The 27,122-nt window shown below is 35.9% G+C and overlaps 1 protein-coding gene and 1 long non-coding RNA gene across 4 annotated transcripts in view; both read left to right on the top strand.

Annotated features, from left to right (window-relative positions):
- Positions 1-27,122, top strand: part of HOMER1 (homer scaffold protein 1) — a 135,854-nt gene that overhangs the window by 61,752 nt on the left and 46,980 nt on the right. For 2 of the 3 annotated variants that reach the window (XR_008299309.1, XM_015069096.3), the window contains exon 5: positions 3,653-3,792. The exons of the other annotated variant lie outside the window; for it this stretch is intronic. Coding sequence is in view for 1 of the 2 variants with exons in the window: in XM_015069096.3 (XP_014924582.1) it covers positions 3,653-3,792 (140 nt within the window). In the remaining variant the exon portion in view is untranslated. The remainder of the gene's footprint in view (positions 1-3,652; positions 3,793-27,122) is intronic. 3 annotated transcript variants of the gene reach the window in all.
- On the top strand, positions 14,816-25,872 carry LOC128316003 (uncharacterized). The gene is made up of 2 exons (XR_008299311.1): positions 14,816-18,216; positions 18,447-25,872. It is a non-coding gene; the product is annotated as an uncharacterized LOC128316003 (long non-coding RNA).

Raw genomic sequence — 27,122 nt, 5'->3', positions numbered from 1 at the left:
GTCAGGGTACAAAGAGACTCTGTGGTTGTCAGAAAGTGGGATTTCAGAGATGGTGACCAGGTAAAGGGAATGCTTTGTGATAGTAGACATTTATCTTAACCTTATCTTCCTTTATACATCTTTTTGCCCTTCTGTGTCTCTTCCCTAGCATTTTTTTCTGTATCCACAGCCATGGGAACTCAAAATCCTAAGGTTGTCCCTCAGTTTTTCCTGTCTGAGCCTCTGCCCAGAAAAGAGTATTCTCATCTTCATTTAAATACAAGCGACAGGAAATAGAATAAGTCTTCTTTGAATATTTGTTAAATGATTAAGAGAAGAGGCTCTGTTTTACTGAAGTCAGAAAGGATGAAACTGTAACAGGAATTTTCATTTAGTCTTTATTGGAATTAAAGGGAAGATGTTAGTGGTATTTAGTCTAGTGGGGAAGGGCAGTGCCATCACATCCTTCCGGCCCACCCTCCTACTACAGCACAGACACCAGAGAGGATGTTGGTGATACTACCCTAAGGCCTGGAGAGAGGGCCCAGGTCATTTGTTTTCATGTTTTACGTTTTCGTATTTTATGTTTTACATTTTTCATTTCTCTTATCACCTTTGGTGTATGTATATACATACATACATATATCAAAGAAGGTATTGTGTGATAATTTTTTCCTTAAAATGGCCATATTAGCTTAAGAATGTCTTTCTAGGGGCACCTGGGTGTCTCAGTCAGTTTTAAGCATCTGACTTCAGCTCAGGTCATGATCTCACTTCGTGGATTCAAGCCCCACATTAGGCTCTGTGCTGACAGTGCAGAGCTTGCTTGGGATTCTCTCTTTGCCTCTCTCTCTCTGCCCCCTCCCCACTTCGCTCACTCTCTCTCTCTCAAAATAAATAAACTAAAAAAAAAAAAAAAAAAAAAAAAAAAGAATTAACAGCACTGTAGAAACAAAAAATGGAATGTCTTTTTAAAGACAAATTACCCTTTTTTTCTTTGAAAAGTTTCTAGTCAAATAAATACATCTCCAAGTTTTTTATTTTAATATTTGAATTAAAGATAGAAAATGTTGACTTTATGGAAGGTACACCTTTAGGGACACCTGAGTGGCCCAGTGGGTTGAGCACCTGACTATTGATTTTGGCTCAGGTCGAGATCTCACAGGCGTGAGATTGAGCCTGCATTGGGCTCTGCACTGACAGCATGGAGCCTGTTTGGAATTCTCTTCCTTTCTCTCTCTCTCTGCCCCTTCCCTGATTTCTCTCTCTCTCTCTCTCTTTTTCTCCCAAAATAAATAAACATTTTTAAAAATTACACAAAATTTAGATTAAAAAAGAACTAGATGTTTGGAATATGTTAAATAAAACAGCTGTGCTATTTTCAGCATATATGAAATTCCTGGAAAGTTTCACAGAATACTTTTCACTACCTGTGGGGCAGTTAAAAGTCAAAGGAATCTCATTTTCCTTTTATGCTCCAGTGCACTGTTGGAACTCTTTCTTAGGATTTTATGAATTTTTAACCTGCTTTAAAAAAAAAAAAAACATGCTCTGGGCTTTTTGTTTTCACTTTAGATATAATGTCTAGGGTAACTAAATCTACCTTTCATTAAATATAGCTAATATTCAAGTTTTCTAATGAAAAGCTTGTTGAATTGCGATACTGGAATTGTCGCAGCCTCGATCGCTTTCTTCCTCTCCTTCCTTCTTCCTTTTTCTCCTGCCTCTGAAATGGTTTTTCTACTTCAGTAACATCAGCTTTCCTAATCCCCCCAAGACCCATGCACCCAAACACTCATTGTCCCCCGAAGGCAGTGAGAACCAGAAATCAAACAACTGTCCCTCTTTCTTCTCTCTCTTTTAATCCTGATCTACTTTTGTTCCTCACACTCATATCAGTCAATTCTAGCAAATCTCTAGGTGAATCCTTAGTTGCTAATGCTGGTTATGCCCTTTCAGGTTAACAACGTAACTTATTTTGTTCTCATTTCCACTGAATCACCTTACTGTTTAGCTGATTGGACAGTCCACCTTGATTATTTTAGTTTGGTTTGGTCTTTCTTGGAGAGAAATAGCTCTGATTAATTTCTTCTTGCTGCTTAAACTTTTTCTGGCTGATTCACATGATCCATAACTGACCTAGAAGTAACCACCTTGGATATGGTTTTATGTTGTAACATTATACTGTAAACCTTATTCTTGGACTGACCATCAGTTACTAGAAACAAAGAGGATTTAGGAGAATGAAATTAAAGGTCAATATGGAAATTCCATTAATAATTGAAAAATAGTGAAGTGATAAGGTGGAATCAAGAAAGTAGCCTTTTGACCTTTAATAAGCTTGTATAATTAATAGCATTATGGTATAATGAGTTAAAATATTTACATATGAAATAAAATACATGCAATTTAAAACCAGAAACCCACAAAAAGAAAGTTACCCTCACCACAGTAATATTTTCTATATTCCTAACATTTCTCCATGTACAATATTTTTAGGTAAAGTATATAAACTATCATAATCTAGATATTTCCTTATATTTACATATTTTTCTAATTCTAAGCATTTTCCTGTATTACACATATTTTTCTTGTTGGTTGGTTTTTTTTTTTTTGTTTTGTTTTGTTTTGTTTTTGTTTTTGTTTTTAAAGTAAACTCTAGAGTAGAGATTCCAGTCCAGTAGAGATCAGGAGTCATATGCTCTAGGAACTAAACCAGCTCAGGTGCCTGTCTTGTTTTTATTTGAAGAAAACCTGTATTCTTTCAAGTTGGCAGATGGTGACCATACCTACCCACTCTCCTCTTGGACACTGATGTTTTCATTTTCTTCACTAGCATAGCCTAATATTTCAGTTGTAAACTTTCAGTGCCCAGAGATCCCAAGGGGTCCACAAAGGTGCACTTTAATGATCCCATGCTAAGATTGCCCCTGGTTAACAGGTTTGTCCAGTGAGCCCTCGTTCTGATCTCTACTAATACCAAATTTAGATAATCTTATGATACAGTGACAATAATAAGTGTCAGTTTGAGCTGCATTTTAAAGTCCACTTGTTTTCCAGAAGAATAAATTAAGTTTGCCTTGATAGACAAATCTTAATTAAAAGTAGAAATAAGACAGAAAATTTTGTGAAGAAAAATAATTCCATTATGAGTAACAGGCAAGAAAAGCTGAAATAAACTCACTTTGTATATGTTACAGAGAGATTTCTGGCTGCTTTTGTAGATAACTCTGGAACTGAAAAGTAGGGCAGATAAAAAAATTAAAACTTGATTTCTTTCTTCCCTTTGCCTTCCTACTTCCCCAAGTAAAATCACATTTTCTTCCATTTTTGTGCTATCTTCTTTTTCTTCAGTAATTCTTTGAATATCTTTTCTTCTAACCAATTAATTGCTTATATAAACCCAAAAGCTTTTCAATTCTTTGAAACTACATTTCTAAATTGTGTTATCTTTACATTTCTAAATTGTATTGTTTCAGATAGTTTTATGAGTTGCTTTGCTTTAAAAAATTATTTCTCCTTTAAATTTCCTTTTTTAAATCTTTGACTCATATTTCAATGGAAATATGGTTTGTAAGTAAACATACATCAGAGTCACTCTTAACTTGAAGATAATCTTGTGTATTTTAACAAAAGCGTAACACTTTTATCCCCTACCTCCCTTTTTTTAAAGGAATCAGCAGGCGGGGATCTTCAGTCTCCTTTAACACCAGAAAGTATCAATGGAACAGATGATGAAAGAGCACCTGACGTGACACAGAACTCAGAACCAAGGGCTGAACCAACTCAGAATGCATTGCCATTTTCACATAGGTACAGATTCAATTCAACCATCATGATTAAGTAAAATGTGTAAATATGGAAACTTACTTGGTTTTAGATAAATCTTGCAAAGTTACTACCCTGAGTGAAAATTCCAGGTCAGTCTTTTTTTTTTTTTTTTTTTTTTTTTTTTTCTGTTAACCTCAGAAAGGTTTTTATAATTTATAGTTTATGGATGGCTAGATGGACTGGAATGAACATTTCCTTTATGTAGAAAAAGGGCTACCTAGTTAATTGCAGCACAAATCACTTTTCAGTGAAACAATATCTTATTATAAATCTCTTCTACTCTTTTTTTTTTTTTTTTTTTAACACAGCCATAAAAGGCCTCTTTGTTAACCTGGTTTCCACTTTCATCTGTGTTCTTGAGGGTTATACATTTTTTTAAAAAAACAGGCTTCCTACTCTGAAATTAAGCTTTACCGTACTCTTAGAGGTGATCTCACCATAGGATTTCACAGAAGGAAACAAGTTATTGTCACTTCTATTAGTGTTAATGTCAGATTTAGATTTTGCATATCAACTAACAGAAGATAAATCTTCACATACTTCTGAATTTTAAAAGAATTTGGTACTTGAAAAAGATACAATGTATCTTAAATGTGTTCTAAACCAGTTACATTAATTATTTGCTATTCTGTGGTATTTTTAGGATGTAGGGAGGTCTGTGGAACTGTAGCCTTGCAAATGTAAACAAAAACCTATTAGTCACTGTCTTAAAATTAATTTTCATCCTTTGGAAACTTTTGACTAGGTAATTTTAAATAAAGTTAAGAGATGCACAACATAGGGAAACTATTTTCTTTTCAAGACCACTTCTTAAAAAATCAAATTCTTTAGCATATTCAGAAAAATTGTCAAGTGATATCATCCAAACTCTTCCATGAGAATTCTAATTTCAATTGAATTTGTTAACTGTTAGAGGCAGCATAGATTATACATATCAGAGACAAACATTGAGAGACCTCATGGTCAGATTGAGGAAGAAGATATTAGTTACAGGTTTTTTTTAAGAATGTGTGAGGAAAACTATTTGATTTTGAGGTATTCTAATTTTGTTCCTAAAAATGCAGTAATTTTGCATAAAACAGTAGACATATCTTAGAATTATCATGGAGATCATGCTTTAACTATTGCAGTGTAAGCATATTCTCTTTTCTGTTGTTACAGACATTACTGAACACATGAAAATTTTTGAGTTCCCTGAAGACTGCATTTTCACATTGATTTATAAAGTACACACTTTTTGAATATACAATTAGAATTAAAGAGCAATGTGATTAGTATGTAGATTTAAAAAAATGCCAAGGGAAGGAAAAATTTTATTCCCATTAAATTTAGCAGACCCATTTCAAAGACTTAAATGCACTGCATATAATTACAAACTTGATTTCTTTGGCTAACACTTAAATGAGCCATGTGCATTGAATACTGTAGCTTTGGAAATAACCTTTATATTTAACATTTGTAAAAACTGTTTCTGCTTTACTTTATACACCCCAAATTCTCAGAATGTTTGTTTTACTAATCCTTTGTACTTGAATTTACTAACTAGAATTATTCATCTATTGATTTTCTCTGTTCCTGGGAGTCTAATAGGACTTACTTTGATTTGAAGATACAGCTTCTTTGGTAGAATCTATAGATTAGCCATGGAGATATTTTGAGTTCTGAAAAGAATTTAACAGGTCATTTTAAGCTTTTAATTATGTTAAAGGTATTAACACAATCTTATAGTTCTCCTGTTAGAGTATTGTAAATATTCTTTAGTTTATAAGATTTTTGAAGATTATTTTCTGAACTGGTTTGATTTCCACCTGAAATAGAAGACTAAATGTTTTATAGCCAATGTTAGAATCCCAAAATAACAGAAGAGACCTTAAAGATGGTATAAACCAAGATCTTCCAAACTGGTAGTTTGAAATCAATTTAGGTTATTCATGGCATTCTGAGAAATGAAACATAATAAAATAGGAAACATCAGAGTAAAATTCACGTTAAAAGTAGAAACTTTATTTTAGTCATATACAGATTTATGTGTGTGTTCTGGATCATGGTGTAAAACGTCCAAGTTTGAAAATGTGTACCTTTGACACATGAGGAGACTAAATCACATAGGTTAGGTGAGTTGTGCTAGGTCACATTGTTCAGTAGTAAAAACTTTAGTAGTAGTACAGATCACCTTTTGACCCCAGTAGGTACAGCCGGTTAATAGTGTATGTTAGCTCCATTCCCATAACATGCACATTGTTGTCAGGAAGTTAATAACTTCCTGTCCTAGGAGAACTCTGTAGACATAGGATCAGTGTTTCATGAATTAGAAACACAAAGAATATTAAAGTAATCTTCACTTAAATCTGAGACTTGTAAGTGTTTACACTTGAAACACTTTTTTTTTTCCCGTGGCAAAGGAAGACAATTAAAGTCTATGTTTTTAAGGCTTATTTAGACTATTTTGCCTTTTTTCCTTATTTCAAGAGAAAAGAATGAACAAAAAATATTTTGCCAGCATTTCTCTGTTCTGCCGTCTTACTGCTACATAAGGAGCAAAACACGCGAATGTCTCTGTCTATGTGTTGTCCTTTGTAAAGGAAGGATATGGGGAACAGTGATCTAGTTATTCAAGTTAATTAAGAGTTGATGGTGTAATAGCACGTAGCAAGACAATTTGTGCTCTTAAAATTCAAACTGTATGCCTAAATCTCATGAATTAATTAACATACCAAAAGAAAGCCCTGATTTTCATTTGGTCCTGAAAATTTTAGTAATGTTGCTACCGTTGGCTCTTTACTCTCTGTAAGTTTTATGTACTTTTTAAAAAGTACTAGCTTTAAAGATATAAGCAAGATTTTTTTTGTTCCTCTTTAAACTTATACAATTTTTCATATATATATGAAAGAATACTGTAATGAACTCCCATTAGTGCATCACCCAGCTTCAAGAATTATGAAAAAATGGCTAGTCTCAATTCATTTCTATCCCTGCACACTCTTCCACTTTTGTATTATTTTTAAAACAAATCTCAGACATAATTTCATCCACACATACTTTTTAAACTACTTTTTAGCTTTTTAAAAACTTATTTACGAGGGTAGTACAGTTTTTTATATTCTCTAATTCAGTGGCATTGTCAGGTTACCTTGAATTATTTACTCTTTGATTTGTAATTATACTTCTGAACTAAATTTTGAAATGTATGGGCTGTTAAATACTCCTTAGTCAAGTGCTAAAGTACTGTTTTATGCCCTTGCCATAAGCTATGCAAAAACATTCTCACTAAGTTTCAATAAATTAATAAATTTATAATGTATTTATTTAAACGCTTTTTTAAAGTTTAGGGTGTGTAAACAAGGGAGTTTGTGAGGATGAAAATATTCACTAATTTCTTTGAGGAAATAGCATTACATTTTATCTAACTTGCTATATTTTCTTAAAATATTTTTTAACCTAAGTGATAAAAATCATTTTGGGACTGAGCAGGTATACACTGACCAACTGAAGTGTTCAGGGCATCCTTTGAGACCTTAGTCTTGGATTAGCTATATACTAAATGAAGAGCTTATATGCTAATAGAGCAGCATATACAGTTGGGTGAAGGTTTTGTTTTCTCCTTCCAGGGAGTTATTGTTTCTTCATAACATTGACTGTATAGAATTCTGAAATTACTTGTTAGCACTTAAGAAGAAGAAAATATAGGATTTGTTTTTTTAAGATTTAAAGCTGTTTAAAATTCTCTTGGAAATAGTTAATTTTATTAGTGTCCTGGTGTTACAACGTAATACTGAAAACTAAAACTTTTATTTTGTTCATTGTAAATTTATGCTCCCAAATATACAGGAATATGTTGATAAATAAGTGCTGTTACCATATTTCTGAGAGTCCAGAACAGACATACACATGCATTAGTAGTTCGTGAAACTATTTTCGTAGTGACGAATTTTAATAACGTTTTGGTTATCTTAATGGAAAAAGGTTCTTTTAAGCACTGATTATATTTACATTCTTTTAATGTTTCAATAATATATTCTTATGGTGCTGCTAGAACTTCTACATTTTGGGGGTACTGCATGTGTCTTCTGTTAAAGAGATTTTTCTGCCACTTTGTGTGTTTCCAACAGATACTCATTAAAGGATGTATGCAGAAATATCACTCTTTAGTACATTGATTTTGCTTTAAATCAGCATAACTATAATTTTACTCAAATTTATGGAATCTGGGTGGGTTCATTTCATTCCTATTTAATAGATTAATTCATCCATTATCAGAGTTTCAGAAAGCTACTATTTTAAAACTGATGAGGGATTTTTGTACAGTTTCAAAAACTAAATTTCATTGGAAATGTTACACACAGTTTTACTTATATGTTAGAATTGTTAAGAAGTGCTTTATCTTGAATCAAATACAGTTTGTACTGACTTGAAAGATGATAGAAACAAGAAAAAAGTTTTGAGTTCTGGGGTTCTATACTCTCCACAGCTGTGCCTTCTGTCTCCCCCTTTTATGGATAGTAGGCAAAATTTACAAGATTTTAGTTGGGAACTAAACTAGATATAATTTCTGTGGCTGACTCTTGTTTGGATAAGATTTTGTGTGTATGGGGCGCCTGGGTGGTTCAGTCGGTTAAGTATCTATCTGACTTCAGCTCAGGTCATGATCTCGCAGTTCCATGAGTTCGAGCCCTGCGTTGGGCTCTGTGCTGGCAGCTCAGAGCCTGGAGCCTGCTTCAGATTCTGTCTCTCACTCTCTCTGCCCTTCCCCTGCTCATGCTCTGTCTCTGTCTCAAAAATAAATAAAAATATTTAAAAAAAATTTTTTTTAAGATTTTGTGTGTAAAACTGGGACTTGAGTTCACAAGAAGTGCTTTATCATGAATATAATTATAGATGAAAATTTAAGTTGTAGGATTTCCCTTATAGTAACAGTTAAAAACGACATAATTATTGTTATTTTTCCACCATGGAACCTCAAAATTTAGAGTAGGTTTTTTAAAAATTAAGATTATGAAAGATTGTAACTTAACAATTTAGAAATGTCAGAATTTCCTTTACCTTCATTGTGAACAGGTATCATTTTATAAGAGGTGCTATAGTAATTCAGTAATGGATACAATTTACATTCTCTGGGAAGTGAGAAACAATGTATGTATTTTTGAATAACAGGCAATAAAAAAATAGAGTTTAGTGACCCGAAGTGTTTACTTTATTAGCTTTCTAAATAAGTATACTTAAATTTTTACTTTGCGTTTTTCAAGAACTAATCCTTATTCTCTTCTAACGTCTTCCAAAATATTTTGAAGAAAATGTGGAAATTTGCTGAAGCATTTTTTCAGGTGTTAACACTTAATACAGGTTATTTGTAAGAAGAAAAATACTATTCATATGAGACAAAGACATTACTAATTCACCTCCATCAGGGATTAGTCCCTTCTCCTTCTTCCCCCTACCAGTGTCATTAATAGGAAAGAATGTTTACCAGTCCATTCCAGTGATTGTGAGCTTCTATTTTCAAAATTACTAGCTGGAGTTAGAGGTGTGGTTATTCACAATGGGACAGATTGATCCTAGATTAACTATGATCTCTTCCCTGTAGAGGGCTTTTAAATTTCCTTTTATTGTTTCATTTCTGTTTTTAAAAGACCATAGTGGAGATTATGTTGGAAGGGAGGTATGTGATATGGATAGTTCTGTTCTAGGACTTAGAGGAAAATGTTCTTTGAATTTGGCTTCCCATTTTCCCTCTTATTAGAGAAGTAAGGGACAAGATCAAGATGTGTACAGAGGCAGAAGTCAAACAGGCTATGTAAATGTGTGACACTTGTGGTGTGGAAGAAATGGTGAGGTCTGTAGTAAAGTGAAGTGTGCAAGGTTCATCTGAAGGTAATAAAGTTTTTAAAAAATAAGGTCACACAGAGGGGTGGGGACTAGATGACCCATCCGGTTTCTAGTCTACACTTTCCAGAGGAAACTTTGATTTACGTATGGTTTAACTCATGGGAAGAATTTTAAGCAATTTCTAGCTAGTAATATTTGTTGTTGTAATAACTTATAAACTCTTGGTGGAGGTATTTGGGAGGATATATTTGCAGATGAATCCTGGGTATGTCCTCTTTGGTGACATATTACTCTGACAGGTGTTCGTTCACAAACAAAAATCACACAGTTTCAGTGGCATGGTATATATATAGACCACTCCATGGTCATCACATGAGGCTTCCTCAGCCTCCTCATCCTGTGCTTCTGTTGCTGTTGCCCCAAATTGCTTGTAGTTCTCCATATAGCAGCAACCATGCTGTTTCTCATCTGCAAGTCTTTGCTTCCTTGTTTTGGGAATGTCCTTCCTTCTCTTTGCAATGGCCTTGTACCCACACTCCATACTGCCTACCACCCACCTCTGCCTTTAATTCAGCCACCGACTGTTTGACCCTTACATATCCCTTCAAGCTTCAGCACCACTGCCTCCAGTAAACCTTACTCTGGTGCCCTCGTGTTGAATTACATGTCCTCCTCTATTAAATCTCTATTACCTCCTAACTTAATATGTGGAGGTTAACATGAAATTATCAGTTTCTCCTGCGGCAGGGATTGTGTTTTATCCATTTGTATTCCTGGTGTTTAGCATGGTAGACAGTCAGTAAATATGAATGCAACAGTTTCCCTTACAAAAATTGAGTACATGCACTGAATACCCTTGGTAGGGCTTCAGTCAACTGAAGTTACACCTACAGGTTCATAAAACTTTGAAACTAAAATGTAAAACTAGCTATATTCTTTGAAATTCAGTCATTCTTAACAAGTTTAAGTCTTGAGTTTAACTGACTTAGTCTAATTTTCTTTGAAATTTCCTAGTTTGTATAAAGAAATTTTAAAAATAGTGTGTTAATAAACAATGTTCTTAAGTACCTGAATAACGTGAAAGATGCTAAAATGCTTTATTGTAACAGAATAATTTTTTATCCTTTTGATAATAATTTTTCTTTTTATCTAAAAAGCACTGCAGAATGTTTCAGTGATGTATTTTTTTTTGTAAAATTAGGCAATACTTATATTCTTTGTTTTTAAAACCAGTTGTGACCAAAATGTGTTTTTTAAAAATTTCATCTCTTACCAAGGTCAACACAAGCACTTATTATTTGACTCAAAGAAGTGAATTTCAGGACTACTGATTTTTTTTTTTTTAATTAAGAATTGTACTATGTACATTTCACAGAAGTAAAGATTGAGAGAACACATTTCATATGGCAATAAGCTCACAGTACACTGAAAAGTATTGAAGGTAGTCATGCCCTAGGGACTAAACCTTCCTTATAGGGTATATAAAATGTAAATATGACTAACCAGTTAAATAAATGTACATTTTACTTGTATTTATTTTCCATCATTTTGCCATTTTCCCTGACAATTTAACTTGGCCGTGTATCCAGTGGAAACAAAAGAGTTAATTTTTATGACTGGACTAAACTGAAGTCTAAACGTCGATATTAGAACTTTGGAGATAGGGGCACTGGGTGGCTCAGTCGGTCAAGCGTCCAGCTTTGGCTCAGGTCATGATCTCGCGGTTTGTAAGTTTGAGCCCAACGTCAGGCTCTGTGCTGACAACTCAGAGCCTGGAGCCTGCTTTGGATTCTGTGTCTCCTTCTCTCTCTGCCCCTCTCCTCCTTGCGCTCTCTCTCTCAAAAATAAACAAACAAATAGAACTTTGGAGATAGAAGGAACTTTATATTACATAGTCTACCCACGTCATTTTACAGAAGTGGAAGCGAGTCCAGGGAAGGGGTATGCAGCATCAGTGTTTGCTAATGGCTAGATTAGAACAGAGAGGTCTCCAAAGACATCGATCATTAGGGTCCATCCTGGTTGAGGCAGCACTCCTGCTGCTAAACTCCAAGAGGGTTTGTTTTCTGTGTCACATTTCAAGATACTTTTCATCTGGATATTTGTCATTGTTCAACCCATATTTACCATTACTTGTTAAATTCATCTACTAGATTCTTAGCTTGTGGAGTAAGTCTTACTGGCTTGCATTTCTTGGTGTCTCATATAGTTTCAAGCCATTTAGATATGTAATAGATAAATTAGTGAATTTCTTGAGCAAATAAATGTGTGTTTTTACCATTACTGAGATGACAGAGAAGTTGGTACATCTTGATCATTACCAAGAAAAATACACCATATACTAGACAGGGCCGACAAAGATAATATAAAGAATAATTAGTTTAACCTTTTAAATTCTAACAGGATCCACTTAGCTATTAATATTACCATCAGTAATTTTAGTAACTACTTTATTGAGGTGTAATTCACACACTTAGCCATTTACCTGTATAAAGTGTACAATTCAGGAGGTATTTAGTATATTTTGTAGAGTTGTGCAGCCAATACCACAGTCAATTTTAAAACATTTTCATCATCTCCCCCAAAGCCCTGTACCCATTAGCAGTTACTTTCTTTTTCCCTTTCACGCACTGTCCCTCCTTCCCCCAACCCAAGGCAATCACTGATTTTCTGTCTCTGTAGATTTGCCCATTCTAGATAGTCTGTATCAATAGAATTATATATCTGGTCTTTTGTGACTGAATTCTTTACTGAGAATGAGTTTTTCAAGGTTCATCCGCATTGTAGAGTGTATCAATACTTCATTTCCTTGTATTGCTGGATGATACTCCATTGTGTGGATATACTAGACTTTATTAATCCACTCATTAGTTGGTAGACATTTGTGTTGTTTTCACTTTTTGATTTTTTTTTTTTTCAACGTTTATTTATTTTTGGGACAGAGAGAGACAGAGCATGAACGGGGGAGGGCCAGAGAGACAGGGAGACACAGAATCTGAAACAGGCTCCAGGCTCTGAGCCATCAGCCCAGAGCCCGACGTGGGGCTCGAACTCACGGACCGCGAGATCGTGACCTGCCTGAAGTCGGACACTCAACCGACTGTGCCACCCAGGCGCCCCTGTTTTCACTTTTTGAACGTTACACCATTGTTATGAATAATGCTGCTGCTGTGAATATTTGTGTACAGGTTTTTGTGTGGCTATATGTTTTCAGTTCTCCACATACATTGTACAACTAGAATTGTCGGGTCATATGGTAATTTGATGTTTAACCTTTAGAGGAGCTGCCAAACTGTTTTTGCAAAAGCAGCTGCGCCATTTACAGCAGCAGTGTATAAGGGTTCCAGTTTCTTTACATTATCAGAAACACTTGGTATTAGATGTCTTTTTGAGTATAGCTATCCTAGTAGGTGTTAAACGCTATCTCATTATGGTTTCGAATTGTACATATTTCCCTGATAGCTAATATTATTGGGTATCTTTTCATGTGCTTGTTGGCCACTTGTATATCTTCTTTGGAGAAATGGCTACTCAGATCCTTTGTCCATTTTCATTTGGGTTGTTTGGTCTATCTTTGTTGTTGGGTTGTAATTCTTTATATATTCCGGATATAGAAACCCCTGATCAGATAATGATTTGCAGATATTCCCTCCAATTCTGTAGGTTGCCTTTTCCCCTTCCCTTTTTTTTTTTAATTTTTTAAAAAATTTATTTATTTTTGAAAGAGCATGAAAGGGAGGGGCAGAAAGAGAGGGAGACGGAGAATCTGAAGCAGGCTCCAGGCTCTGAGCTGTCAGCACAGAGCCTGCTGCGGGGCTCAGACCCACAAACTATGAGATCATGACTTGAGCCGAAGTCGGATGTTTAAGCAACTGAGCCACCCAGGTGCCCCTGTCTTTTCCCCTTCTTGATTGTGTCCTTTGCAACACAAAAGCTTTACATTTTAATTAAGTCTAATTTACCTACTTTGTTCCATTTCTTACACTTTCGTGTCACATCTAAGAAACCATGTTGTAATTCAAGGTAATGAAGGTTTACACGTGTTTTTTCCTGAGCGTTTTACAGTCTGAATTCTTACATTTAGGCTAATTTTTGAGTTATTTTTTTCTGTACATTGTGAGATAGAGGCTCCACTTCATTCTTTTGCCTGTGGATATCCACTTGTCCTGGCACTATTTGTTGAACAGATCATTCTTGTCTTATTGAATTGTCTTGGCATCCTTGTCAAAAATCAGTTGACTGTACATTTGAGGGTTTATTTTTGAACTCTGAATTCTAACACACTGATCTATCTATATTATGCCAGTACCACACTGTCCTCACGATTATAAGTTTGTAGTATGTTTTGAAATTCGGAATTTAGGTCCTCCAACTTTATTCTTCCTTTTCAAGACTGCTTCAACTATTCTGAGACCCTAGAATTTCTGCATAAGTTTTTGGATCAGCCTGTGAGTTTCTGTAAAGAAGCCCATTGGAATTTTGATAGGAATTGCCTTGAATCTGTAGAACAATTTCATGGGTCATCTTAATGTGAAGTCTATCAGTCAGTGAACCTGGGATGTTTTCCTATTTATTTACCTCTGCAATTTCTTTCAATAGTGTTGTTTAGTTTTCAGAATGTAATTTTTACATTTCTTTTGTTAGATGTATTCCTAAATATTGTTTTTTTGATGCTGTTATTGAAATTATTTTCTTAATTTCACTTTCTAATTGTTCATTCCTAGTATATAGAAATAAGATGGTTTTTATACAGTGATCTTGTGTCCCATAAACTTACAAAACATATAATTTTAATAGTTTCTAGTTACTTCCTTAGGATGTTTATATACAAAATCATGTCATCTGCAAATAGAGATAATAACATTTCTTCCTTTCCCATCTAGATTTTGTTTCATTTTCTTGACCAATTGCCCTGTCTAGAACCTCCAGTATATGCTGAATAGAAGGGACAAGAGTGGACATCCTTGTCTTGTTCATTATCTTAGGGGGGGAAGCTTTAAGTTTTTTATCATTAAGTATGACAGTATCTACAGATTTTTCATAGATGCTCTTTATATTCCTAGTTTTTTGACGTTTTTTTCCATTGATACTCTAGTTGGTTAGTGATTTCCTCCCCTTAGTTGGTAGCTTTAGAAATCTGTGCTTTGACAAATACAGCAATATGCTTTCCTTGTGTTTGATAGTTTCTTTAACTGATAAAAAGAACTTAATGGAGAGGAAGAATTCCTTTATAAAAATGTTAATATTTTTTATTTTATTTTTTAAAGTTTCTTTATTTTGAGATTGAGAGTGAAAGAGAGAGTGCGTGCCTGAGTTGGGGAGGGGCAGAGAGAGAGATGGAGAGAGAGAGAATCCCAAGCAGCCCCACACTGCCAGTGCCGCTGGAGCCCAATGTGGGGCTGAAACTCACGAGCCTCGAGATCATAAGCTGAGCTGAAATCAAGAGCTTAACTGACTGAGCCACCCAGTTTCCCCTATCGATATTTTTTAAAAGCACATCACTAGGCCTTAGTTTTTCTATCTAAAATTATGAAACCTTCCAGTTTTCTAGCTTTTTATCTTTCCAAAGTATGTAGAGCAGCTTTTATGAATGGTGGTAGTAGGGGTACATTTACTTCCTTATCTGATTTTTGAGTGACTTTTTTCTTCATTGATTTTTTATATTAAAATAATTAGTAAAGGGGAACCTGGGTGGCTCAGTCGGTTAAGCGTCCGACTTCAACTCAGGTCATGATCTCGTGGTCCGTGAGTTCGAGCCCCACATTGGGCTCTGGGCTGACGGCTCAGAGCCTGAAGCCTGCTTCGGATTCTGTGTCTCCCTCTCTCTCTGCCCCTCCCCCGTTCATGGTCTGTCTCTCTCTGTCTCAAAAATAAATAAACGTTAAAAAAAAATAATAAAAATAAATAAAATAATTAGTAAAAATAAGCCCTATTCATTTATTTTTGTTTCATTGATTCTTTTATTTTTTTCAGATTTTTATTTAAATTCCAGTTAGTTAACATACAGTGCAATATTGGTTTCAGGAGTAGAATTCACTGATTCATCACTTACATACAACACCCAGTGCTCATCATACCAAGTGCCCTCCTTAATATCTATCACCCATCTAGCCCATGCCCCACACTCCTCCCTCCGTCAACCCTCAGTTCTCTTTCTTTAAGATTCTCTTATGGTTTGTTTTCCACTCTCTTTTTTCTTTTTTTCCCCTTCCCATATGTTCATCCGTTTTGTTTCTTAAATTCCACATGAATGAATGAAATAATTTGGTATTTGTCATTCTCTGACGGACTTACTTCGTTTAGCATTATATACTCTGTCTCCATCCACATTGTTGCAAATGGCAAGATTTCATTCTCTTTGATGGCTGAGTAATAGTCCATTGTACATGTATACCATATCTTCTGTATCCATTCATCAATGAATGGACATTTGGGCTCTCTCCATAGTTTGGCTATTGTTGATAATGCTTCTATAAACATCAGGGTGCGTGTACCCATTAGATTCTGTACTTTGTATCCTTTGGGAGATATCTAGTAGTTCTATTTTTAACTTTTTGAGGAACCTCCATACTGTTTTCCAGAGTGGCTGTACCAGTTTGCATTCCCACCAACAGTGCAAGAAGGTTCCCCTGTCTCCACATCCTCGCCAACACTTGTTATTTCTTGTGTTGTTAATTTTAACCATTCTGTCTGGTGTGAAGTGGTATCTCATTATGGTTTTGATTTGCATTTCACTGATGATTAGGTATGTTGAGCATCTTTTCTTTTAGCCATCTGGACATCTTTGGAAAAATATCTATTGGGGCACTTGGGTGGCTCAGTTGATTAAGCGACTGACTCTCGATTTCACCTCAGGTCATGATCTCATGGTTCATGAGATTGAGCCTTGCATCGGGCTTTGTGCTGACAGCCTGGAGCCTGCTTGGGATACTCTCTCTTCCTCTCTCTTCCTTTCTCTCTGTCCCTCCCACACTTGTGTGCACGTTCTGTTTCTCAAAATAAATAAACATTATCTTTAAAGAAAAGTGTCAGGGGTTCCTGGGTGGCTCAGTCGGTAAGCGTCCAACTTCAGTTCAGGTCATGACCTCACGGTTCATGGGTTTGAGCCCTGCATCAGGCTCTGTGCTGACAGCTCAGAGCCTGGAGCCTGCTTCAGATTCTGTGTCTCCCTCTCTCTCTCCTCCTCCCCCACTCACACTCTGTCTCTCAAAAATAAATAAACATTAAAAAAAATTTTACAAAAGAAAAGTGTTGGAGCACCTGGGTGGCTCAGTTGGTTGAGCGTTCAACTTCAGCTCAGGTCATGATCTTATGGTTTGCGAGTTTGAGCCCCACATCAGGCTCTGTGCTGACAGCTCAGAGCCTGGAGCCTGCTTCAGATTCTGTGTCTCCCTCTCTTTCTGCCCTTCTCCCACTCATGCTGTGTCTCTCTCTCTCAAAAATAAATAAACATTAAAAAAAACTGGAAGAAGAAGAAAAATGTCTGTTCATGTCTTCTCATTTTTTTTAACTGGCTGATTTGTTTTTTGGGTGTTGAGTTTGATAAGTTCTTTACAGAGTTTGGTTATTAACCCTTTATCAGATATGTCATTTGCAGATACCTTCTCCCATTCTGCATGCTGCCTTTCAGTTTTGTTGATTGTTTCCTTCGCCATGCAGAAGATTTTTATCTTGATGAAGTCTCAATAATTCATCTTGGCCTTTGTTTCCCTTTTCTATGGCGAGGTGTCTGATAAGAAGTTGCTCCGGCTAAGGTCAAAGAGGTTTTTACTTGTGTTCTCCTCTAGGATTTTGATGGTTTCCTGTCTCACATTTAGGTCTTTACCCACTTTGAACTTATTTTTGTGTATGGTGTAAGAAAGTGGCCCAGTTTCATTCTCCTGCATGTTGTCCAGTTTTCCCAACACCATTTGTTGAAGAGACTGCCTTTTTTCCATTGAATATTCTTTCCTGCTTTGTCAAAGATGAGTTGACCATATAGTTGTGAGTCCATTTATGGGTTTTCTATTCTGTTCCATTGATCTGTGTGTCTGTTTTTGTGGCAGTACCATACTGTCTTGATGATTAAAGCTTTGTAATATACCTTGAAGTCCACAATCATGATGCCTCCAGATTTGCTTTTCTTTTTCAGGATTATTTTGGACATTCGGGATTTTTTGTGGTTCCATACAAATTTTAGGATTGTTTATTCGAGCTCTGTGCAAAATGCTAGTGGTATTTTAATAAGGATTGCCTTAAATGTGTCAATTGCTTTGGGTAGCATAGATATTTTAACAATGCTTATTCTTCCAATCCATGAGCATGGAATGTTTTTCCCTTTCTTTGTGTCCTCTTCAGTTTCTTTCATAAATGTTCTTTAGTTTTCAGAGTTGAGATCTTTTACCTCTTTGGTTAGGTTTATTCCTAGGTATCGAATGACTTTTGGTGCAATTGTAAATGGATCAATTCCTTGATTCTTTCTCTGCTGCTTCATTGTTGGTGTTTAGAAATGCAGCAGATTTCTGTACATTGATTTTATTTCCTGTGATTTTGCTGAATTCATGTATTAATTAGTTCTAGCAATTCTTTGGTGGAATCTTTCAGGTTTTCTTTTCTTTTTTTTTTTTTTTTCAACATTTATTTATTTTTGGGACAGAGAGAGAGCATGAACGGGCGAGGGGCAGAGAGAGAGGGAGACGCAGAATCGGAAACAGGCTCCAGGCTCTGAGCCATCAGCCCAGAGCCCGACGCGGGGCTCGAACTCACGGACTGCAAGATCGTGACCTGGCTGAAGTCGGATGCTTAACCGACTGCGCCACCCAGGCGCCCCTCAGGTTTTCTACATAGAGTATCTTGTTGTCTGCAAATAGTGAAAGTTTGACTTCCTCCTTGCAGATTTTATTTTATTTCTTTTTGTTATTTGATTACTGAGGCTAAGACTTCCACTACTGTATTAAATAGTAATGGTGAGAGAGGACATCACTGTCTGTAGGGGAAGAGCTTTCTGTTTTCCTCCATTGAGGATGCTATTAGCTGTGAGTTTTTTGTATATGGCCTTCATGATGTTGAGGTATGTTCCTTCTATCCCTACTTTGTTGAGGGTTTTTATTAAGAATGGATGCTGTGTTTTGTCAAATGCTTTTTCTGCATCTTCTGAGAGGATCATATGGTTCTTATCCTTCTATTATTAATGTGGTGTATCACGTTGATTGATTTGTGAATATTGAACCAGCCCTGCAACCCAAGAATAAATCCCATTTGATCATGGTGAATAATTCTTTTAATGTACCATTGGATTCAGTTTGCTAGTATCTTCTTCAGAATTTTTGTGTCCATGTTCATTGGGGATATTGTCCTGTAATTCTTTTTAGTGGGTTCTTTGGTTTTGGAATCAAGGTAATGTTGGCCTTGTAGAAGAGGTTTAGAATTTTTCCTTTCATTTCCATTTTTTTGAAACAATTTGAAAAGAATAGGTATTAACTCTTCTTTAACTGTGTGATAAAATTCCCCTGCAAAGCCATGTGGTCCTGGACTTTTGTTTGTTGGGAGATTTTTGATTACTGATTCAGTTTTTTAGCTGGTTATGAGTTTGTTGAAATCTATTTCCTCTGTTTCAGTTTGGTAGTTTGTATGTTTTTAGGAATTTGTCCATTTCGTCAAGATTTCCCACTTTGTTGACATATAATTTTTCATAATATTCTCTTAAAATTGTATTTCTGTGATGTTGATTGTGATCTCTCCTCTTTCATTCATGATTTTATCTGTTTGGGTCCTTTCTCTTTTTGATAAGTCTGGCTAGAGGTTTATTAATTATTAATTGTTTCTAAGAACCAGCTCTTAGTTTCATTGATGTGTTCTACTGTTTTTTGTTTATTCATTTATTTCTATATCACTTATTTTTGTTCTAGTCTTTATTATTTCCATTCTTTCGCTGGCTTTAGGCTGTTTTATTGCTGTTCCTCTTCTCGCTCCTTTAGGTGTGAGGTTAGGTGGTGTATTTATTATTTCCCTTCTTCTGATGGTTTTAGGCTTTATTTCCTGTTCCTTTTCAAGTTTTATAGGGTTGTGGTTTGAAAATAATGTGTGGTATGGTCTCAGTCTTTTTGTACTTGTCGAGGGCTGATTTGTGACCCAGTATGTGATCTGTTCTGGAAAATGTTTCAAGTGCATTCAAAAAGAATGTGTATTCTGCTGCTTTAGGATGAAATGTTCTGAATATGCTGTGAAGTCCGTCCCACCCCATGTGTCATTCAAAGCCATTGTTTCCTTGTTGATTTTCTGCTTCACTGATGTGTCCATTGTTGTAAGTGGGGAGTTAAAGTCCCCTGCTACTATTGTATTATCAATGAGTTTCTTTATGTTTGTGATTAATTGATTTAAATATTTGGGTGCTGCCACATTGGGGACATAAATATTTACAATTGTTAGGTCTTCTGCATGGATAGACCCCTTAATTATGATGTAATGCCCTTTGACATCTCTTATTACAGTCTTTGTTTTAAAATCTAGTTTGTCTATAGCTACTCCAGCTTTTTTTTGACATGCATTAGCATGCTAGATGGTTCTCCATCCCTTCACTTTCTGATGGTGTCTTTAGGTCTAAAATGAGTTATAGGCAGCATGTAGATGGATCTTGTTTTTTTTTTTTTTTTTTTTTATCCATTCTGATACCCTATGTCTTTTAATTGGCGCTTTTAATCCATTTATATTCAGAGTGATTGTTGATAGATATGAATTTAGTGCCTTTGTGTTACCTGTAAAGCTGGCATTTCTGGTGATGTTCTGTGTTCCTCTCTAGTCTTTGTTGGTTTTGGTCTTTTTTCCCCCCACTCAGTCCCCTTTAGTATTTCTTGCAGGGCTGGTTTAGTGGTAACAAACTCATTTAGTTTTTGTCTGGAAAACTCTATCTCTTCCTCTATTCTGAATGACAGCCTTGCTGAATAAAGTATTCTTGGCTGCATTTTTTTCCCATTCAGCACGTTGAATATATCCTGCTATTCCCTTCTGGCCTGCCAAGTTTCTGTGGACAAATCTGCTTCAGATCTGATCTCTCTTCCCTTGTAGGTTAAAGACTTTTTTTCCTGGTTGCTTTTAGGATTCTTTCCTTTTTCTCTGTATTTTGTGAATTTGACTATATGTTTAGGTGATGGCCAGTTTTTTGTTTTTTGTTTTTAATTAAATAGAAGTTCTCTCTACTCCTTGGATTTCAGTGTATGTGTCCTTTCCCGGAATAGGGAAGTTTTTAGCCACAATTTGCTCAAATAAGCCTTCTGCTCCTTTTCCTCTTCATCTTTTGGGACTCCTGTGATATGAATGTTATGTTTTAAGAAGTTGCTGAATTCCCTAAGTCTACCTTTGTGGTCTAATACCTTTGTTTCCCTCTTCTTTTCAGCTTCATTATTTTCGTAATTTTTTCTTCTCTATCACTGATTTGTTCCTCTGCTTTATCCATCCTCATTGTTATGAGGGTTTGCATCTCAGTTTTCACATTTTTAATTTCAGCCTGACTAGATTTTCATTCTTTTACCTCTGCCCGAAGTGATTCTTTGGTGGCTTCTGTGTTTTTTTCAAGCCCAGCTTTAATTCTAGTTCAGACATCTTACTTATACCTATCTTGATTAAATCCCTGGCCGTAATTTCTACTTTCTGTTCTTTTTTTCTTTTTTTTAAAGTTTATTCTTTGTTTTTGAGAGAGGAAAGAGAGAGAGAGCGAGAGAGCGCGTACTGGAAAGCAAGCAGGGGAAGGTCAGAGGGAAGGAGAGAATCCCAAGCAGGCTCTGCAGTGTCAGCACAGAGCCCAATATGGGACTTGAACTCACAAACCATGAGATCATGACCTGAGGTGAAATCAAGAATCAGACACATAACCAACTGAGCCATCCAGGTGCCCCTCTACTTTCTGTTCTTTCTTTTGGGGTGAATTCCTCCATGTTGTCATTTTGTCCAGGGGTAAAACAAAAACAAAGACAAAAGCAACTAGCTCCTAAGTGTGTTTTGGTCTGCTTGGTAAAAGAAGCTAGATCCAGAAAATAACAGGAAAAAATATATAGTTTATACTTTAAATAGTAAAAATAAATAATAAAAAATAAAAAGGAAGCTGGATCCTATTTCCTTAGAGCTAAAGCCTTGTAGCACCCTATAATCAATAGACTTGGTATCTGCCAGTGATTTTTGCTGGTCTTCTGGAAGAAGGGCTCTTATGCTGTTTCTCAGGTGTTCTTGCCCTAGTGGAGATGCTGTCTGCAGGGCGTGTCCGGGCAGGGCTTGGTGTAACGGCTCCAGTCTCCACTTGGTGGCTCTGTTTAGCTCACAGAGGTGGGTCAGTGCTGGTGGGCAGAGGGTGAAAATGACTTTGCCATGCTCTCTTGCCTCCAGAGTGGGGAGCTCGTGCCCACCACTCCTCAGGAAGCCCTCACAGAAGAGCAGTCACCCCTCCTGTGTCCCTGGATTCTGTCAGATCCCCACCTTCACCCTGTATCCAAGCTGTCTGCCTGGTAGGCTGCATAGCCCTCCTGTGTTTTATCTCAGATGTGGCTGTGTTTCAAACTTCTGAACTTTAGAGACCCCACAGTCTAACCCTGTGCTTATCCCCAGGGGGAGGGTCTCCCCCACACTGTGGCCGGTGCCAGTCTGTCCTAGAAAACGGTGGCACAGCGGTTCAGAGTTTATGGTAAATCACAGCACAAAGTCAGCACCTAGGTTTGCTGCCCTCAGCTGGTGTCTTTGTTCCTATGCTGGTGAGCAGGGCATCTCAGTGGTGCCTGCTAGGTCTTTTGCCCCTGAGGAAACCATATCACCTCTGCCAAATGCACTTTCAAGCAGAGGAACTCTTCCTCCATGTGACCCAGGGGATCCTTAAACCACACTGCCTGCTACCTGCCCTCCTTCCCCACCAGAGCACTGCCAGGCCTAACCCTGGCAGTAGCATGGACCTCCCAAACTTCAGACTCTGCATTCTGCTATGATGAAAAACTTGAAATATTTAAACCCTCTCCTGTTTCCCAGTCAGTAGTTTTAGGGAAGAATTTTTTTGTGTGTAATTCCCTGCACGTGTTTTCATAATTTTTCTCTTTCTCTCTCGCTCCTCTCTTGCTCCCTCCCCTCTGCAACTCCTGTGCCTCTTTTCTCCCTCAAATCAACTCCACAGTTGTTATCTTCCACAAGGTAGTCATTTTTTCTGCTTGTAGATTTGCAGCTTTGTTCTCTGAGTCTTCAGATCAATTTCTTGGGTGTTTAGAATGATTTGATATTTATGTTGCTATGTTCTAGGGAAGAGGTGAGCTAAGGATTGTCCTACTCTTCCACCATCTAAACCCTTCCTTTTTTATAAAAGATTAAGGATTTTCAAAAAGATAGTAGGTAGGGGCGCTTGGGTGGCCCAGTCAGTTAAGCGTCCAACTTTGTTTCAGGTCATGAGCTCAAAGTTTGTGAGTTTGAGCCCCCTGTTTGGCTGTGGTGCTGACAGCTCAGAGCCTGGAGCCTGCTTCAGATTCTATGCCCCTCTCTCTGCCCCTCCCCCACTGTGCACTCTCTCTCTCTCTCTCTCTCTCTCTCTTTCTCTCTCAAAAATAAATTTAAAACATTAAAAAAACCTAAAAAGAGATACTGGATAAATCACAACATTATTTTAGTGAATATAAAGCATGTTCTTTCTGTAAATAGAAATAGACATTAAAAATTATTCATTTAACATAACTCTGATTTCTAGTGTGATTATTACTCCATAAGAGTCATCAGATATATTTCCTTATTGCATCATAGAAATGTTAGTTTATGATTATCTTAAATCATCTGTTATGTTATCAATACTTGTTTTGTGTCAGTAGTGTTCTTCCTGGTTTATAACATAGTGCAGGTATTTGTGGATGCGTGTAGTCTAAGTGAGTTTTGGGCTTATTTGTACATTAACCTTTAAGCAACATAGGGATGTTATAATCATATTATGGGACACTTTAAAGGCTGCCTATGCATATAAATTAGAAAACTAAGTCACAAGCTAAATTAAACCAAATTTTTTCAGTCTTTGTTACCTTGGGCACCAAAGAGGGTCTTTATGTTTTGCTTCAATTTTTGATTTTCACCAGTAGAAATTCTTCATGATAATTAATAAGAAACCTTAAACATAAGCATAGAAAGAAATTTTCTTCCTAGTAGCCTTGGAGTCTATAACATGAAATTAATCAAAAAGCATTTAATAAAAGAGTCTTTAGAAAGTATATTTAATCCTTTGGCTTAATAGTTTCTTGTGATTAGATCATTCTAGGGTATGCTTTACTCACAAACTAAGGTACTATTAAAGAGACCACCTAAGGCCTCTCTGGCTCTACGAAATAATAGATTTTTTTCTTTGGATATATAGAAAATGAATACTGATATTTATTAAATTATGTGAAGAACGATATCACTGGGTATTATCTGAGTCCAAGGAACACTGAGATTATATAATATGCCTGCTGGATAGTTTTTTTTATAAAGTCAGAAAAGATCAGTTCTCCAAGTTGGATTTTTTCTTCTGAGAAGAAAGCCAATTTTCCTTGGCTGACTGATGATTTCTGTGGCCATCTTTAGTTTTGGAGCTTAGTGGAGTCACCATTTCCTGTGGAAGAAGTTCTGCAGTTTATCCAATAGAAACCACGCAAAGAGCCCCTGACTGAGAGAGCGTAACTAACATGGAAGAAACTTGACAGTTTTAAGATACCTAATCTTCACAGTTTCAACTTTGAAGAGTCCAAAGAAGTGGAACCTTTAAAGAAGATACTTGACTGTTAGAATTCCTTTTTATTCTTAGATAGCATATAAGATATTTCCATGTAGCAGAAGAAAGAAATGTTTTTTTCCTTTGGCAAAATCCTATTATATGGGCATACCTTGTTTTATTGGAGTTTGCTTTATTGCACTTACTAGATAACCCCCCCCCTTTTTTTTTTACAAATTGAAGGTCTGTGGCAACCCTAATTGAACAAGTCCATTTGGCACTGTTTTTTCAACAGCATTTGCTTATGTCATGCGTCTTTGTAATATTTTGGTAATTCTCTCAATATTTCAAACTTTTCATCATTATTATTTGAATTTCTGCAATCTCACAATCAAGTTTTAACGGTTGAGGAGTTGCTTCTTATGGATGAGTAAAGAAAGTGGTTTCTTGAGATGGAATCTACTCCTGGAGAAGATGCTGTGAAGATTATTCAAGTGACACCAAAGGATTTAGAGTATGACATAAACTAAGTGATAACGCAACAGCAGGGTTTGAGAGGACTGACTCCCAATTTTGAAAGAAGTTCTATGCTTCAATGCTATCAAACAGTATCACAAGCTACAGAGAATTTGTTGGTGAAAGGAAGAGTCAGTTACTACAGCCGACTTTGTTGTCTCATTTTAAGAAATTGCCACAGCCACCGCAACCTTCAGCACCCACCACCCTGATCAGTCGGCAGCCATCAACATTGAGGCAAGACCCTCTACTAGCAAAAAGATTGCAATTTTCTGGAAAGCTCAGATGCTAAAAAGCAATAAAGTATTTCTTAAATGAGATATGTACAATTTTTTAGACATACTGCTATGGTGCACTTAACAGACTACAGTATAGTGTAAACATAACTTTTATATGCCCTGAGACACACACACAAAAACTCATTTGACTCACTTTATTGTGATAGTCACTTTATTGTGGTGGTCTGAAACTGAATCCTCAGTATCTCCAAGGTATGCCTGTCCTTTGCTCCACTTAATTTTTGGAAGACTTAAGAGCCCTTCATGAGGAAAAATTCCTGTTTCTTGAGAATCCCAATAGCTACTATTCCTGGTACAAAAGAATGGAAAAGAAGTAACCTAGCTTGTGAAATAGAACTGTTTATAGATGTCATTTCCTTAAGACTTAACATAGCCATTTTCCTACGTGTAATCTGTTACTCCTATCTTGGTCCATTTCTTTTGTTGTCATATATGAAAACTTTACTCCCCACCTCACAGGGATGTTGTGAGGCAAATTTTAAATGTTCCTAAAAAAAGTGTAGAATTAATAACTCTTGACTGTTTCTTTGTTGGTAGTTTCTATAATTATAAAATTTTGTTTATTTTTCAATTTACAAGTGTTTTTTATAGTTATAAATGGATAGTAGGTATATTAAAATGGAAGTAAGATAATGAAATTGTAATTGATTTATCAATGAGCATCCTTGTATAATTTAAATGAAATGTTGCACTGATTTTATTTTTAAAAGAGCTTTTATATCATTTTAATTAAAGAAAAGCTAAAGTAAGTGTCTCGTTTCCCCTTTTATTTGAGATCTAGTTATTCATACCTCTTAGAAAAAAGGTAACCCAATTTATTAAATTCTAATGAAAAGAAAATGAAAACTACAATGAAATAGATACAAGTTTAAAAAAAAAGTGAAAATCTTGAAACAAAGTTGAAGCTTAAAGATGCCTAGAATTAGCTTTGTTAAAAGCTGAGTAAGCTCTGTGTTATTAGATAGAGGTGAAATTTTACTAACACTTTGATTAAAAATAAGATTACTATGATAATAGAAATTTGAGGGGCACCTGGGTGGCTCAGTTGGTTAGGCGTCCAACTTTGGCTCAGGTCATGATCTCATAGTTCGTGAGTTCCAAGCCCCTACCCGGGTTCTGTGCTGAGAGCTCAGAGCCTGGAGCCTGCTCCGGATTCTGTGTGTGTGTGTGTGTGTGTGTGTGTGTGTGTGTGTGTGTGTGTGTCTGCCCCTCCCCCGCTCACAGTCTGTCTCTGTCTCTCAAAAATAAATAAACATAAAAAAAAAGAAATTTGATAAGCACTTGCTTCATATGACAGCAAAAGAGTCAGAAAGAAAATTTGCATTAAGGAAAATGAGTTAAAATTCATGCATAGAAAATTCTTGATTTTCTATGCCTGCAGAATTTGGTTTCATCTGTACAATTCTATTTTCGTGACATATTTTGGGAAGTAATTATATAATGTTTTCTCTTTCACATAAATCAACCCGAGTTTTGCAAGCAAAGCTTAGTTACAGCACATGAATTATCAGTTAGTTAATGGCTCCCAGAATGAAGGTTTAAAATCATTATCAAATGTCTACTTCTGCTTTGTTCTTACTATCATGGAATCAAAAGACAAGTTAATTCAAAGTGAATTTAGGGATTCAAGTTTATAATCTTTATTTGTAAACAAATAACTTAGGAAATATTTTCTAAATTGCCATATTATTTAAATGCTTGTTTTATAATTTATTCTATATGCTTTAAAAAAGGAGAATGGATATATAGTCCTAGGTTAAAAATGCTGGGATTAAGAAAGCACTTGACATCACAGTGTTGTATTTTTGTATGTCTCACTTTTAAAACATGTAATGGCTTTAGATGAGCCTTTCACACTTGTCTCTGCCAGTCTGCTCCTAGTGTCATATGTACCACAGAATTCACTTATGTTGTGTAATTTATTTAACTTCTGTAGGGGTGGGAACTATACAAGGGACTTTTTGTTGTTGTTTATTTTTGAGAGAAAGAGAAAGACAGAC

This window comes from Acinonyx jubatus, chromosome A1 (assembly GCF_027475565.1).
Source record: "Acinonyx jubatus isolate Ajub_Pintada_27869175 chromosome A1, VMU_Ajub_asm_v1.0, whole genome shotgun sequence".
NCBI classification, from domain to species: Eukaryota; Metazoa; Chordata; class Mammalia; order Carnivora; family Felidae; genus Acinonyx; species Acinonyx jubatus.
Note: the sequence above shows the minus strand (reverse complement) of the source record. Positions and strands in the feature narration are given on the sequence as shown.